The 15,192-nt window shown below is 36.3% G+C and overlaps 1 protein-coding gene across 1 annotated transcript in view; it reads right to left on the reverse strand.

The window, feature by feature from the left end:
- The window catches only part of LOC145687871 (E3 ubiquitin-protein ligase RNF170-like), a 40,287-nt gene extending 26,126 nt beyond the window's left edge, over positions 1–14,161 (reverse strand). The window contains exons 1-3 of the mRNA XM_081761378.1: positions 13,948–14,161; positions 4,467–4,528; positions 1,932–2,021 (exon numbers count right to left, since the gene is read on the reverse strand). Of these exons, the coding sequence (XP_081617504.1) occupies positions 1,932–2,021; positions 4,467–4,528; positions 13,948–14,051 (256 nt within the window). The 5' untranslated portion in view covers positions 14,052–14,161. The remainder of the gene's footprint in view (positions 1–1,931; positions 2,022–4,466; positions 4,529–13,947) is intronic.
- Positions 14,162–15,192: the final 1,031 nt, after the last annotated feature.

A 15,192-nucleotide genomic window follows, 5' to 3' on the forward strand; every position in this document is an offset into this window, starting at 1 on the left:
TAAATCAAGTACAATTTATACGAGTGTAGGTGTCGCAAAAACTGCCTTTTTTCGTTCATCGATATATATGATGCATATGTACACACTATCTATCAGGGTGGATTGATTTAAATCAGTCTGATTTAAATCACGATTTTAATCAAGATTTAAATCACTTGATTTTTTAAATAAAAATCGTTGATTTAAATCAAATTCCGAAATGAATTAATTTAAAGTGAAAGTAAGTAAAATCCCGTTTCTCTTCTGTTATTTCGATTATGGAAGATAATCATAACACAATGAGACTCAAATAATAATCATACACAATGAGACTCAAATGTATGTAAGCACAATATGAAAACGAGTATCATGTAGGGAACGATCAGGGAAAATCCCGTTTGAACGGGTAACGGGTGAACCCTGCTTTCTTCTCTTTGTAACACAGGGTTATAAAATTTCTGTTCCAACGGGGAAATCACCATGGAAATTTAAGATGAAAACTCTTTTGTGTCCACGTCTATTTGTTTGTTTCCAGATAATAGGAGCGTATTTAGAGGGGTACGATCCCCTCTCCGAAACAAATAAAAAAAATAGTAATAATAATAATAATAATTTTAAAATTTTGGGCGAAATTTATGTACTAAATACATAGTAGTTCCTCGGTATCGTAATACGACAAATTTTGGATGCGTTAAAATAACGAATAATACTTTTGATAAAGTGCATACTTGACCCCATTGCAGAACATGCCGCGATCTGCGATGTGATCGCAGAAAATTTGCCGCGCCTGTGTAGGAAAAATTGTCAGAGGAAATAAAATAGCCAACAGAAAAGTATAAAAACGTGCCTGCTATGTATAGATGTCTTGAATGCACGGACAACTCGCATTTGAACTGTTTTTCACGTCACATAAAGCATATATTTAACAATCACAAGTGTTTCTTCTTCTGGAACTGATCATCTTGATTTTTTTTACTTTGGAATTCCTCCAGGGAATTCGTGTTATTATTCAGTCCAAAATCTCTTATCGTCGCGAATTGTGTCGAGGAATTTGAAGCTTTAAAATATGCAAAACGATAATCATTCCTGTTGCTCTGTATGGTTGCGAAACATGGTCGATTACTCTGAGGGAAGAACATAGACTGAAAGTATTTGAGAACAAGATCTGAGACGAATATTCGGACCCAAGAGGAACGGGAATGGGTAATGGTGGAAACTTCATAACGAGGAGCTACTTTGTTTATACGGTTTACCTAACATTGTTAGGCTTAGGTGGGCAGGTCATGTAGCTAGAATGGAAGAAAGTAGAAACGCTTTCAAGGTCTTGACTGGAAGACCAATCAGAAAACGACCATTAGGAAGGCCTAGGCGCAGATGTGAGGACAATATTAAGTTGCATCTCGCAGAAATAGGAATACAAAGTAAAAACTGAATCCAGTTGACTAAGGATAGAAGTTAGTGGAGAGCTTTTGTGAACATGGCATTGAACCTCCGGGTTCCATAGGTCATAGAGTGAGTTAGCTAATTTTAGGCGAAATTTACGTACTTTATATCTATTTCGTGCCGCTAGCTAGTTCCAATTGTTTAAAAATATGCCCCTGCCAAATATCAGTAACTTTCGTGAAAAGAAAAGTGTCATGTTGATATACATTGCTGTACTTTTTCCTTAGTGCTTAAGAAACATTGTTTGGGATTGAAATAGGTTAACGATTGGGAATTAATTCAAAATTAAAACTCAATACTTTCACTCAAATGACATAATTAACATTTAATACTAATTCCTAATGTTTTTTCTTCAGTTCGCGACTTGTATTATACGAAGAAAAAGATTTGATTTAAATCAAAAAAATCGATTTAAATAAAAAAAAATCAACAAAAATGATTTTTTTGAAAAAAATCATGATTTTTTTCCACCCTGCTATCTATGCATATATCAATACAGTAAAACTTACCGCAAAACATATGACCACATTCTGTGGTTACACTGCTCTTGCAGTCTGTCAGGCATATTGGACAGGTCGGCTGGATATATCCTTCAGAATCTAAAAATGACAATAAATTTATACTTCACTTATACTCAGTCCTGCGCAATTTAAAATTTGTTATATGCCTTCTTAATGTAGCATGTAAAAACATAACATTAACAATTTCGAAGTATTTATTTAAAGAATGGTTATTTTAGGATACTTAAAAATCTGAATACTACTACAATGAAATCTTGCGCCCATCCGTTCGCAGTAGTTCAAAATTAAACTGATCATTACAAAAAATACTATTTAAATGAGCATGGTATATTTATTGTCTTTTATTGTTTTTAAGTGGCGGCCATTTTCGTATAGAAAGTAAAATTGCATTCCCACCGCTACGTTTGTTTTTATTAGTAACTTAGAAATAAACCAACAATTTTTAATGCTATTTTATTAACGTAAAACTAATATAATTTTCCATACATTAAAAAAAATAATAATAATAATGCTAACGCATTGATAAAATAAGATTTAGAGAAAATTCAATTGTATTTTAGTTGAGCAGACAATTTCTAGAATTTTCGGAAATCTCAATATCTCAAGGATGTTAGAGTACTCATTTTATACTTCGTTACCTATAAACAAGAAAATACAGAAAAACACTTCTGACCAGAGTATATACACTTGTGTATTAAAAACTAAATTACAGTGCAACGGTTTTGACAACTTAACGTTGTCTTCATCAGACACTAACTGAAAGAGGTATCTTAGAGCGTAGATATTTATACTAAAAGTGAAAGTCCTTGTGCGCATGGGAAGCCACCTGGGTCGTACCTCCCCGGGCGTCATCTTTCGGCCACCTGCCCTGACTTAATTACCCTCCCACCTGTGTTTATCTTTTCCAGACACACCTGTTGTTTATACTTGACCAATTGCCTTAAAACTTATGTTCCTCTGATGCCTATTAGATATAAATAACAGACTGTACTACATACAACTGATTGTAAATACAGCAATATAAAAATATATATAGACAAAAAATAAACTATGAAATATAATATATAAAACTCTATATAACTATATATGTAATATTAAATATATGAATATAAATTACATATAAATATGTTCAATCTTGTTTTTTCACTTCAATTCATTCCAATAATTTATCCTATAGATCATGTATTAACAGTCCACTTGTCCAGTTCATTAATTTGCCACTTTTCTCTTTCTTTATCCTTCGTGCTTCCTTCCATTTCCTTATCATTGGTCTATTCTCCCTTTCTAGCCCCTTTACACCTTCCCAATCTAGATCATGCCCCGTTTCTTTAACATGTTTATATATGGAGAGAAGAGAGAAAATAATGCCATAAATTTATCCAACTTTGAAAATATTCAATTTGGACTTGTTCGAGCAGGCAGTGATTCACAAAACAGGAACTTTACCTTCATTGCTTTTCTATCTATAAACGTAATGTATGTAAGATGAACCGTGCTAGTGATGTCAGTAGTTTCATCCAATTGAGAGAGAGAAAAAAACAAAAGTCAAATAAATGCTCCCTAATATTTGAACAGAATTCTCAATATTTCCTGATGTAGTGTCATTGAACAGTGGAATCATTTCAAGTTGTTTTTTCCTTTGACTTGATATTATTCTAACCTTATGTTGAACTGAGGATTTTCTACCTTAGCTATTCTTAAACTGATCTCATAAGATACGTCTAAGGCGTTTAAGTTAAATCGTGAATATAAGGATGAAGTTGTTTTTACCGTGCTAACAAACCGGACAGTTTTCTCAAACCATTGCACAGGTTTGAGTTTCAAATCCCCATGCTTATTTTCAGTGTCACGTTTGAGATGGGTAGCTTTATCGAATGATTTAATAGTATTCAGTAACAGACTATCTAGCGGGGAACAGAGGTTGATTCTTCTCTAATGTATGTGAAACTACTAGTATAGTTGACATTGTACTAACGCTGTGCTGCACGATGCTTTTTGTTGTCTTCTTGCATAATATTCTCCAGTGTTTGTTCGGAATCTGAAATACTCATTTCAGATGTCGGTAAAGAAGACTTCTTATTTCCGCTTACGCTCATTAATTCTCTCGGTCTTTTTAGAAGTCTCTAATCAACCATTTATCCATCCTATGGTTTCTATCTTGACAACTTGATAAAAATAAAATAACACAGTCCAAGATAATAACGGAGGTGTAACTCACGACAAACTGTTTCGAATCGCAGTCCTATCCACACATTTTGAAGTATATAACTAACTCCATAAAAGTCTGTTCTCTACATTAGTTTTTCTTAACCTATAGTTGCGGTATATCTTTTCTGAGAGGTTTGCTACAATAACAATAGCGACAACATAAATAAAAAGATATCTGTCGCGTTACACCGCTGTCATGTCAACAGTTTATCCTACCTAAACACTAAATGCCCAACAATATTATGCTGCATTTAACTGGAAACGAACAATTATTATACCTTTACAAGAGTTCAGCTCAAAATTAACTTCACTTACCTTCATCACTGTCTGCTTCCATCAGGTCCTCATTTTCCTGGCGAAACCCCTGAATGACTTCTCTGAAAGAAGGTAACTTTATAGAAACTACACAAATAAAATTAGCACATCCACATTGCTATTACTAGAAAGTTTCTTCTGTACAAGTATTAATTTTTTCGACTAATAGGTAGAAGAAATATATGATTATCAAGACAACAATGAAGACTTATTTCAAGTGGAAGTGCTTGAAAATCAAGTAGTGGTTCGGATTCTATTTTAGCAGTAGTATGCCGTGTCATACAACCTAGGACCTGAAAATGGACGATACACCTCTCATCAACCAATAATCGAATTGGGCCTCATATTGGTAGTAAATCAATACGCCAAAAACTATAGTAGTATAAAGTTAAAATAAGCTCTGAACATATTGAAGTATTCTTAAATCAGATGTATGCATAGAAGCATATCGGGTAGTAACTTTTTCTCCAATTCCATCACTGCAATCAACTCACTCACCAACTTGATCAAATTTAATAAACGCAGAATGGCAAAATCCTTCTGTGTAACTTAAAGCGACACACAATTCATACCTGTGCGTCAAACGAAGAAAACTGTACATAAACTATTGTGCCATGCGAATAAATGTAGATGGAATGAAAACTTATTGTTAATTTAACCTTCTTACGTCCCTCGGGTCCATTTTGACCCAAAACGATTTTTCAACTTTATTATCTCGGACACTATGTGACCTGTGATCATCACACTTCGTGACTTTTAGTTATTTTACCAAACATGTGTTTTGTAAAAATTTCGACTCAAAAATCCATCCTGTTACGTCACAGTAGAAAAAAAACACGTAAGTTCCTCGGGTCCATCTAGACCCATTAGTTCAATGAATATTTATGTGACTAAGAAATCATTATTCAATGGATTTCTGATAATACCTCCAAAAAACATGCAAAAATTATTAATTATTATTATTATTAGTTATTGGACTGTCCGAAAATTTAGTTCCTTCCAGTACACTGTACTGGCAAAATTGTTTAGATATTTTTCAAACACCTTGTACTAGCAACATTGTTCATTTTGTATTAGTTTTTATTCGAAGCATTGCTTGTTTCCTCGTTGTGCAGTATTTACAGTCTATTTTGGTGTCTAAAATGACTGCTTCGACACCAGAAGAATTCGAAACTTTCTTGCTTTCTCTGATGATGAAGAAGTGACATCTAAAACGGAGGATCAATTATCACTGCAGGATTCTTTGTCTTCGTCTTCCCTGTCTAATGAAGAATCCTGGAAAATCTCTGACTGAAAACTACATCAAATAAAGAAAAAATATGCCAAGAACAAGTACAGCTCAAGAAATCGTACGATCCCTCCGTGTCCGTGGAGAGACACAGGAGGAGTGTATTCATTCAAAGAACGAGTTACCCTGACGTTCCGAGGAGAAGAGGTACATACCACGCAAGGGAACAGACAACAAGAGCGCGATAAATGCAGTTTGTGTAATAAATTTATATCTAAAAGACATTCCAATCAGATTTGTGAGCAATGCAAAAATAATAAAATAAATGTTCACATGTTTGATAGAACATAAAAAATGTAGTTATCACTTACGTGAATTTTCTTCTCAGAGGTTTTCAACAAAAAGTTAACAGGAATGTATGACCTAACCTAACCAAAACCTAAATAAAATCTGCTTGCAGCAGAACATGCCGGCAATCAGGTACGGATGCCGGCCAACAGTGACGTTTTGAGTATTAAGTGTAGCGAATTTGTACTCAAATGCTCTAGAAAGATATCTAGAGTGTCGGTAGAGCACAACAGATGAAGCAGGGTGATTCACATGTGTGGAAACACCTAACGAAAAATGCCCAGAAATGCACTCACTCAGTAAACGTGAGTTAAAAGCGTCGGAAATGTAAGGATTAGCGTCAAGAACATGAAAGCCATTTTCAATTCACCAATAATATTCCATCAATCCTATGCAATATGATGTGCATGGTTGCATACCAATAAGGATGCAACAACTCAGGCACAGGTATGAATTGATAGGGTTTCTACCAGGTAACAATAATTCGTTTGTATTAAGTCGATATCTGGAACAAATACAAAATGGCCGACATCTTCATGCCCGTTGTGTGTGGTTGCATAATCACCAGGTACGGATGCTGGCCAACAGTGACGTTCTGAGTATTACGTGTAGAGAATTTGTATTCAAATGCTCTAGAAAGACATCTGCAGTGTCGGTAGAGAACAACAGATGAAGCAGGGTGATTCACATGTGTGGAAACACCTAACGAAAAATGCCCAGAAATGCACTCACTCAGTAAACGTGAGTTCAAACTATCGGAAATGTAAAGATTAGTGTCAAGAACATGAAAGCCATTGCCGATTCACCAATAATATTCCATCAATCCGATACCAATAAGGCTGCAACAACTGAGGCCAAGTTGAAATTGTGCAAGTGGACTCACAAAGAAACTGGGTAAACTAAATGAATGTCACTAGTGGGATCGCATGATCGATATCGAAATGTGACCAATGTGTGTGTTGATATCAACATGTAGCTAATGGACAAATGTCAACATGTCCCACTACTGCTGGGCACCGTCCCACGTGCGAAAAATAGGAAAATAACTCGGATCTTGAATCTGAGGCCGTGGGCTCCCAGTAGGTTTGGAAACCGACCACGCGAGCGAAAGCGAGCGCTCTAGCACTTTCTCTGTTTTCATTTCTTTGAGGAGTACCCACTTTGTTTGGTAAGCGCTCTTGTACAGACTCCCGACATGTTTGTGTGTTTCATTTTATTCCTACTGCACAGTTGTAAACAATCAGAGCTTTAAGACATTTCTTCTTATTTCGTATGTCGTTTTATTTTCCATATGTATGGTGTTCCAGCAGTAGTTTTACATGTGCGAAATTGGTTTATTTTCGTCTTTGACTTGGCACTGTGTGTAAGATACGAATTTCTGGAGGTATTTTCCTATATTGACGTGGGGCATGATACAAGACAGAAGACGTGGGACATGATACAAGTTTGTTATTTTCACACTCTATCAGAATTTGAACCATGGATTAAGATATTTCTTTTCATATGTGTCGACTGTGGGACAATGTCCCAAACAAAGAGGGACATTGATACAATCTTCTTCTAGTTACGTTCTACCAAAAAGTGCACCAAATGTATTAGCAGAATATACAACGTTATTTTCCAAGTTTTCTCACTTGGGACGATATCCCAGAATAGTGGGACATGTTGACATTTGTCCATTAGATACATGTTGATATCAATACACACTGACCAAATTTCAACATGGATCATGCGATCCCAGTAGTGACATTGATTTAGTTTACCCAGTTTCTTTGTGAGTCCACTTGCACAATTTCAACTTGGCCTCAGTTGTTGCACCCTTATTGGTATGCAACCGTGCACATCATATTGCATCGGATTGAGGGAATATTATTGGTAAATCGGTAATGGCTTTCATGTTCTTGATGCTATTCCTTACATTTCCGACGCTTTGAACTCACGCTTACTTAGTATGAGTGCATTTCTGCGCATTTTTCGTTAAGTGTTTTCACATATGCGAATTACCCTGCTTCATCTGTTCTCTACCGACACTCCAGATGTCTTTCGAGAGCATTTGAGAACAAATTCTCTACACGTAATACTCAGAACGTCACTGTTGGCCAGCATCCGTATCTGCGATTATGCAACCACACACAACGGGCATGAAGATGTCCGCGATTTTGTATTTGTTGCAGATATCGACTCAATACAAACGAATTATTGTTACCTGAGAGAAACCCTATCAATTCATGTCCATTTAGACCAATTTTCATTTGGCAGATTATCCGGGACTCCCTACGTTCCTATGGGGAATCCCTTGCGCGTGCATGGTAGGATTATGAAACATGCAAAATTTAATACAGCAGGTATGACTTCTTCAGTAAATTTTTTTACCCGCCCTCTTTACGTTGGATAGTTTCCAAACTATTGGCGTCCGAAAGTATTTTCCCACGCTTTCGGCACCTTGTAGATCCGAAACTATGTCCGATAGCCGAAAGTTCAAGAGAACTTTTTTTTCTTGTCTCAGTGACAGGAGTCAGCTCCTAATAGTTGTAACACTTATTTCGCAACACCCGATATATATATACATCAACGGTACGGTTTAGCGGTACCTTTTTAATGACAAAGGGATATTTCCTCTTCTGTCTTAAAAAGGAATTCACGAGAAACTTCGAAAATACCTAATAGTAAATGTATAGTTTTATTAAAAATAGCTTTTATTGTTTTTCTTTTATTCTTTCTACAAAAAGAGTTGTGAATCTCTGTTCCTTCTTGAAGTCAGTTGTATTCAGGGACTTCACATAAGCTATTTGGGCCGCTCTGTCTGACGCTTGCTGGCCCGTCCTCGCGCCTCACTTTTTTTTTCATTTCTTTTTCGCAGGGTAATATAAATCATAAAGGCTCTGAACGGACCATTTTTTTTTTCTGAAAGAACTGACCTCCCACAATGAAAAAACCGAAAAATACATGTTTGTCACTGAAGTTTAATGACCGTGAGCGAATAACAGGTCACTTTCGCCCGTTTATAGAAAGAGAAAAAAGTAAGAAACAAATGACTAAGAAATATTCATTACCATTATGTTTATTGTATTATAAAATTAAGATTTAACAATGACATTTTAAACTTATTTTACTGGTCCATAACTTCACACAGCGCCGCCTTAACCTAATGCCTTACTCGCCTATCTTCCTTCACTAAAGCATTTGCTTACCCGTGAATTACGAAATTCTGTTAGCAAAACTGGTAAATATGCTCTGGTAAATAATATATGCTCTGCGCTACTCGCAATCTGCACGCGTTTGTGCGGGGATACAATCTTCGGATAAACTTCACAATGCCAACTCCAGTTTGTGCCCTTATGCCGACACGAGAAATTACACTCGATCAATTTTAACAAAATGTGTCCTAACTTCTGTAACCGTAAGTTAATCTGACGCCACTGCACTCTTTTAAAGAGGCCCTACTTCTTGACGCGTGATGTAAAGTCTACCCTAATCTTCTAGTAATAAAACGAACCAATGATGACCTCATTTAAGCACCCGACTTCTAATGTCCTAATTTCAATACGGCTCAATTAGGGCAGCTTAGCTAAATATAAGATAACATACCATACACCAACAGTGTAGTAGTATAGTTAGAACATGTTACATTACCTTACATGGCGCCATTTATGACGTAATTACTTTTTAGCTATATCCTGCGCTCTAACAAACAGATTTAAGATGTACGGAACCATATAAAGAATGTCATGTGGTTCGGATTCCACGTTAATCAGTAGGTCCACGTCTCATATAGCCTCGCTGCTGAAAGGGACGCTAAACTAAAATCAACTCAACTCAACTCATATAAAAAATGTATACTGGTATACACAAACCATCTAATATCTTAAGAGGCTGTATCCTAAACGGCGCATATAGATGATCTCGTTTTCCTTACATGCAGATTAATAGGGGCGCATTAGGTAATAAATATATACTGGTCCATATTGTGTTATGTATAAAAGTGATTCCTAATGACTTAAAAAACTGATTCTTTTTTGACATTCCACTTCTGCTTGATATGCGGGAGCAAGAAAATTTGCTTCGTGACACACTGGCAATTGTCACAGAGGAAGCGAACGGTTAGGATGCCGAAAGCGCGCTATTTACAGTGAAAGTCACTTAAAAGTATTATGAGCCAGTAGTAGTCCAGACCTATGATATTGTTGTTTGGTTTCAGGCACACTAGAGCAGATGATTCTACCAAATAGAAAATTTATGATAAAACACGATGTGAAATATTTTTCGTGGAGGAATGAGAGTGTAAATGTAAGTAATTACTGTCAGTACACAGCACATTGAAATGAATTTTGAATGACAGTGAAAGTATCGTATGTGTAAGTGAGCTCTTCCACTATCTTCGTTTATGCGTACACTCCCCGTCGCTGACACGCGTGCACCGTTAGGAACCTGCTCTCGCTACGGCTCGCCCCCATTTCTTGCTGCGCTCCTGCCCTGACTCATAACATTCGTGCTTTTAACTGGCCACCTAGCACAAGTTGATTCAAGGTTTATACACAGTAGTTTTTATGCCATACGTCCACACTATATTTATACTGTGCCTTCCTGACGTCAATCTGCAGTGGCGCTCTGCTTTTAGTGCATGCTCTACTAAAAGAAATACAAAGCTCTAACCTAACCCGAAAATTAAAAAGATATGTCAAAATTTGGTAGAACCGTCTGCTCGAGTAGTGCCCTAGTTTCCTTCTATGAAATAAAGTCCTATCTCGGAAAAGTGCTCATGTTAACACTGCTTCTCTTTATGGATTACATGGTTCTGTCACTTAACATTAATAACACTGCCCTTACTAAAAGTGCACAGCCTGCATAATTAACGTGGCTGTTATGTTACAAAGAGTGTTCAGCTGTATCCAATGGTAAATTTCCACTTTTTACCAAAGAATTAAAAGGTAGTAGAGGCGTGGTAGGGAAGTTTAGTTTAAGTGATTTTCTTTGTATCCTTTCTCTGTAGCACTTAATCCAGAGATAGTGCAGGTTAAGTTTAAAAACAACACATTACATGCAAAACATGCTTACAAGGAACAAATTTCTGCAGTTGAATGACTTAAATACTAATATAGCTGTATTTTATGAGTAAAAGTTGAGTGTTACTAATGTAAAACCATTACAAGTGCTATAATAACTCGTATCAGTGCAAAAATACATTAAGGTACTTCTAAATGGAACACGTAAGCACTAACCTAACCTAACGTCTTAACGTAGGACATAATATTAATTAAACCTATCTACCTTACTCTAAAATCCATACTGATAAAGCTATTAGACAGGTAAGGCATAACCATCATCGCTGACACGAACCTGTGCAGACTTCCCTTTCCCTGACTCGGTTAGATACTATTCGTTTATTCTAGTGGCCACCTAGATAAGATTGATTTGTTTTCGGAACGGCAAGAGTTTACTTTGTGCCGAATAGTGACTGGAACCGATCCATCTGACCTGGTTCCCGGAACAGTTCAGGAATCAGTTCTCAAGAACGATTCGAATCACCGGAACACTCTCAAAACCAGTTCCTCATACAGACAACCTATTACGAAGTAATTACTATCAGACTATTCCGAAGTATCAAAACATACTTCAGAACGGCTTCCCGAACTAATCCGAAAACCATAAGGATCAATTATAACCCAGGGAACCAGGTCAGATGGATCGGTTCCAGTCACTATTCGGCACAAAGTAAACTCTTGCCAACCTGTGTTCTAGAACCCTGCAAAAAAAAAAAAAAAAAAAAAAAAAAAAAAAAAAAAAAAAAAAAAAAAAAAAAAAAAACCTGAAAGTTACATGCGTGCGGTTACGCTTAGGTACTCCGCCCGAAAGAGTTGCTGAAATATATTTGGATATAGTATACGACAGTGCCTCATCATTTAGCGAGGACTCACGAAGTGCAGTCTTTTAAGGATTATTTAGTGAGGATATGGGAACTTGAAAATGAGGTAACAAAGCGACTTTCATTTAATTACTGAGTAATATAAAATAAAATGTACGTCGGTTTGCGTTTCGTTTCGTTGTGTTTTATGGTATGCGAAGAATAATAATGTGCCCTTGTACGTAGTGTATGAGTATATGTGGGGGATTTGAAACACATATCGCATGTCACGTGCACGTGGATGCTTCTTACTACTTCTAAATGTAATAAAATCATTTTTATACGTAGTGCAACAGTAGGAAGTATCCACGCGCACAGATCATGAGGTACTGTTGTATACTATTACCGTAATAGTATACATGAGAACCCCCTGATCTGCGTTTCTTCTATGCTCTATTACCACTTCTACACGAAATACCATAAATTTTCTACGTAGTGCAATAGAAAGAAGTATCAATAGGCAAAAGACATGCGATATGCGTTAAATCCCCCCTCCACACACACATAGTCATAAAGTACAAGGGCACTGCACATGCAGATATAAAGTACAGGTACGTTCTTTTTTATTTTCGTATCAGTCGATAAGTAAATAAAAGTCGCTTTGTTACCCCCTTTGTAAGTTCGTACATACTCAATGAATAATCCCTAAAAGTATGAGCGTCCTGCTCCTTAGAGAACTGATGCAGCTTCATGTATACTATTTCCCCCCAATTAACGTACATTAAGTTCAACGGCCCCAACAAATAATTATTGGAAGATTGTTATTATGTCATTATTTTCGTATAAATATAGCATCCGGACATATGCCATATAACTACAGTCCCGAAGGCAAGACTTCCTTTTGTGCTTAACAGTGACTTTTGGCGTGGGTTAATAGTGATTAGTATCACTGGATGGAATCGAACTATACTGTTCTTTTGTGTGATGTGATGCCGGTGTTGTGTGATTATTTATTATTATTTTGATGTTTTTATGGTACTTGAGCGGGGGGTTTGGGGGGCGGTAGCTCCCCATTTAGATCTGAAAATTCATAGTCACCGCTTCACCTGAGTTGGTTTAGTAACATTGTGGCCCTTGTACTTATAGTATAATTCTTAACATCGTACATTACTTTCACTGTGTTAGTAATTGTAATCTATTCATGTGATCCGGTTCCGGGAGCAGTTTAGGAATGATTCCTAAACTGCTCCCGGAATCGGATCACATGAATCGGTTGAAGTCACTGTTTGGCTCAAAGTAAAAATTTGCCCACAGGTCCCCCGTTCCTATTCAGCTGTGAAAGACAGAAAATAACGTGCCCTGCGGGGCTGTAACCCGGCTTCAATCGCTAATGCTCGCTCGGCAATACTGTGTGAATTAAATATTAAAGTTCGGTACAGAAAGGAACCAACCTAGCTACTAATCTATATAGAGGGACCTATGTTCTAGAACCTTCCCTTTATTTTTTAATTACATATTACCTGTAACCTTTCAATAGCTCCCATACTGTACACGGTTAAATATTCAAATTCATGGTATTTGTTTTCAATTATCAGTACGTTTAATTTTTTAGTATCGCATTTTTGTGCTTGCATAACTTAGTCTGCACCGAACTATTATGGATATCCTGTCACCGTTAGGGTTATAGTTAAGGAGCCGTACTTCCCATTTAGGGAAGGACGAGAAACGCCATACTTTCAGGAATTATTCATTGGCTATCTAGGATGTTAAAAAGTAGGTAATAGACTGAGTTCTTGCCCTTGTACTTAGGGTGTTTAGGTAGTGCAACAGTAAGATGTATCCTCGTGCACGGGAGATGAGAAGTAGCTGTTCTTAACTATTACCACTGTTAGTATTATTCACAGGTGTCACTGGTTCCTTCCTGTTGCTAATTCAGACTGATCTAACTTCTTACTGCACATTTTACAATCTGTGGATCCCTATAGTAACACTGCACCTGGAAATCAACACTGAACCAATTATTTACAAGCTTACACTAATTAACACATAAATATGTCACTTACATTAGTCTTCTTTGGAGCCAGAAAAACAAGCATGCAATCAAAATTGCTGCTATCATTAATGTCACAGCCATATTCCCTGGAAGGTTATCAGTCATTTTCCACATTCGTCTGTTCAAATTACTACAGGACACTCTCTTCGCGCATAACTATGAGACCTACAGCTTTACAATTCTGAAGGCTACCTTCAGGAACACAAATTGAGCGCAAAGCGTTGGTTCCCAACAGAGTTGCCAGGTCCCCAACTCGAAAAGTCGCTACTGTACCGTCAAAATTCCGCCACGTTCCGCTACCCTTACTGAAATTCCGCTATTTTCCGCTACATTATAAAATTAAACTAAATCATAATAATAAATGAAAAAAAGAATGCTGTTATCAAAACTGAAAAAAATCACATATTAATAATAGGCCTAAATTCTAAATGGAAAGCCCTGATTTAGTGCTTCAGTAAATTTTATGAATTAAAAAGAAAAAAAAGAATTTCAGTCTTATTTGAATAAATCATTCACGGTCAATATTTTTCATTCTTTTATTATCATATTCTTTACTAACATATTAACATTGTGTAATACAGGCCAGTAGCCAGCCCAAAACTGTAGGGGAGGCCGGTAGAAATTAGAGGGGGACCGGCCCCCTGATTCCGGGCTTGGTGTAACATCAGTTGTAAACATTTTTTCTTTTAAAAATAGAATAAATGAAAGAAAAGGGATACATATGTTTCATTCGTTACTGCATACAATAACTACTAAATAATTATGTAAGAATAATTACAATAATGTCATTTGACAACAAATTAATCAAAGATTAGCGTGCAAATAATATTGATACATATATCAAATATAAAATTTATAAAATGTTTCATTGCAATTACATTCAAGAAATTTTTTTTTTCGTTTAATGCTATTTTTTAATTTCTCTCCCTACGAAACTACTATAAAATACTATTTAACTGTATAAAAAATTCTATACTTTTGTCTCAACAGTACTTCTACCTTACAGCAAGTGGACCCTCTATCCCCAAAACCATACTCTGATTAAGCCTGGACAAGCATTAAATGCACAAGATAGATTTCACCTTATGGCTTATGCGGAGTCGTTTTGACGTATAATTTATGTTATACTAAAGGCCTGACTACTGCAGGAAACATATGTTCGGCTAGTTTTAGACGGAAGCATTTATCGTAACAGATGTTCTGCCAAAAATCTCGTATAATATTCTAGGGCTTCAAAAGTATATGGTTCTTTTAC

This window comes from Thermobia domestica, chromosome 6, assembly GCF_964235325.1.
Source record: "Thermobia domestica chromosome 6, izTheDome1.hap1.1, whole genome shotgun sequence".
Taxonomy (NCBI): Eukaryota; Metazoa; Arthropoda; class Insecta; order Zygentoma; family Lepismatidae; genus Thermobia; species Thermobia domestica.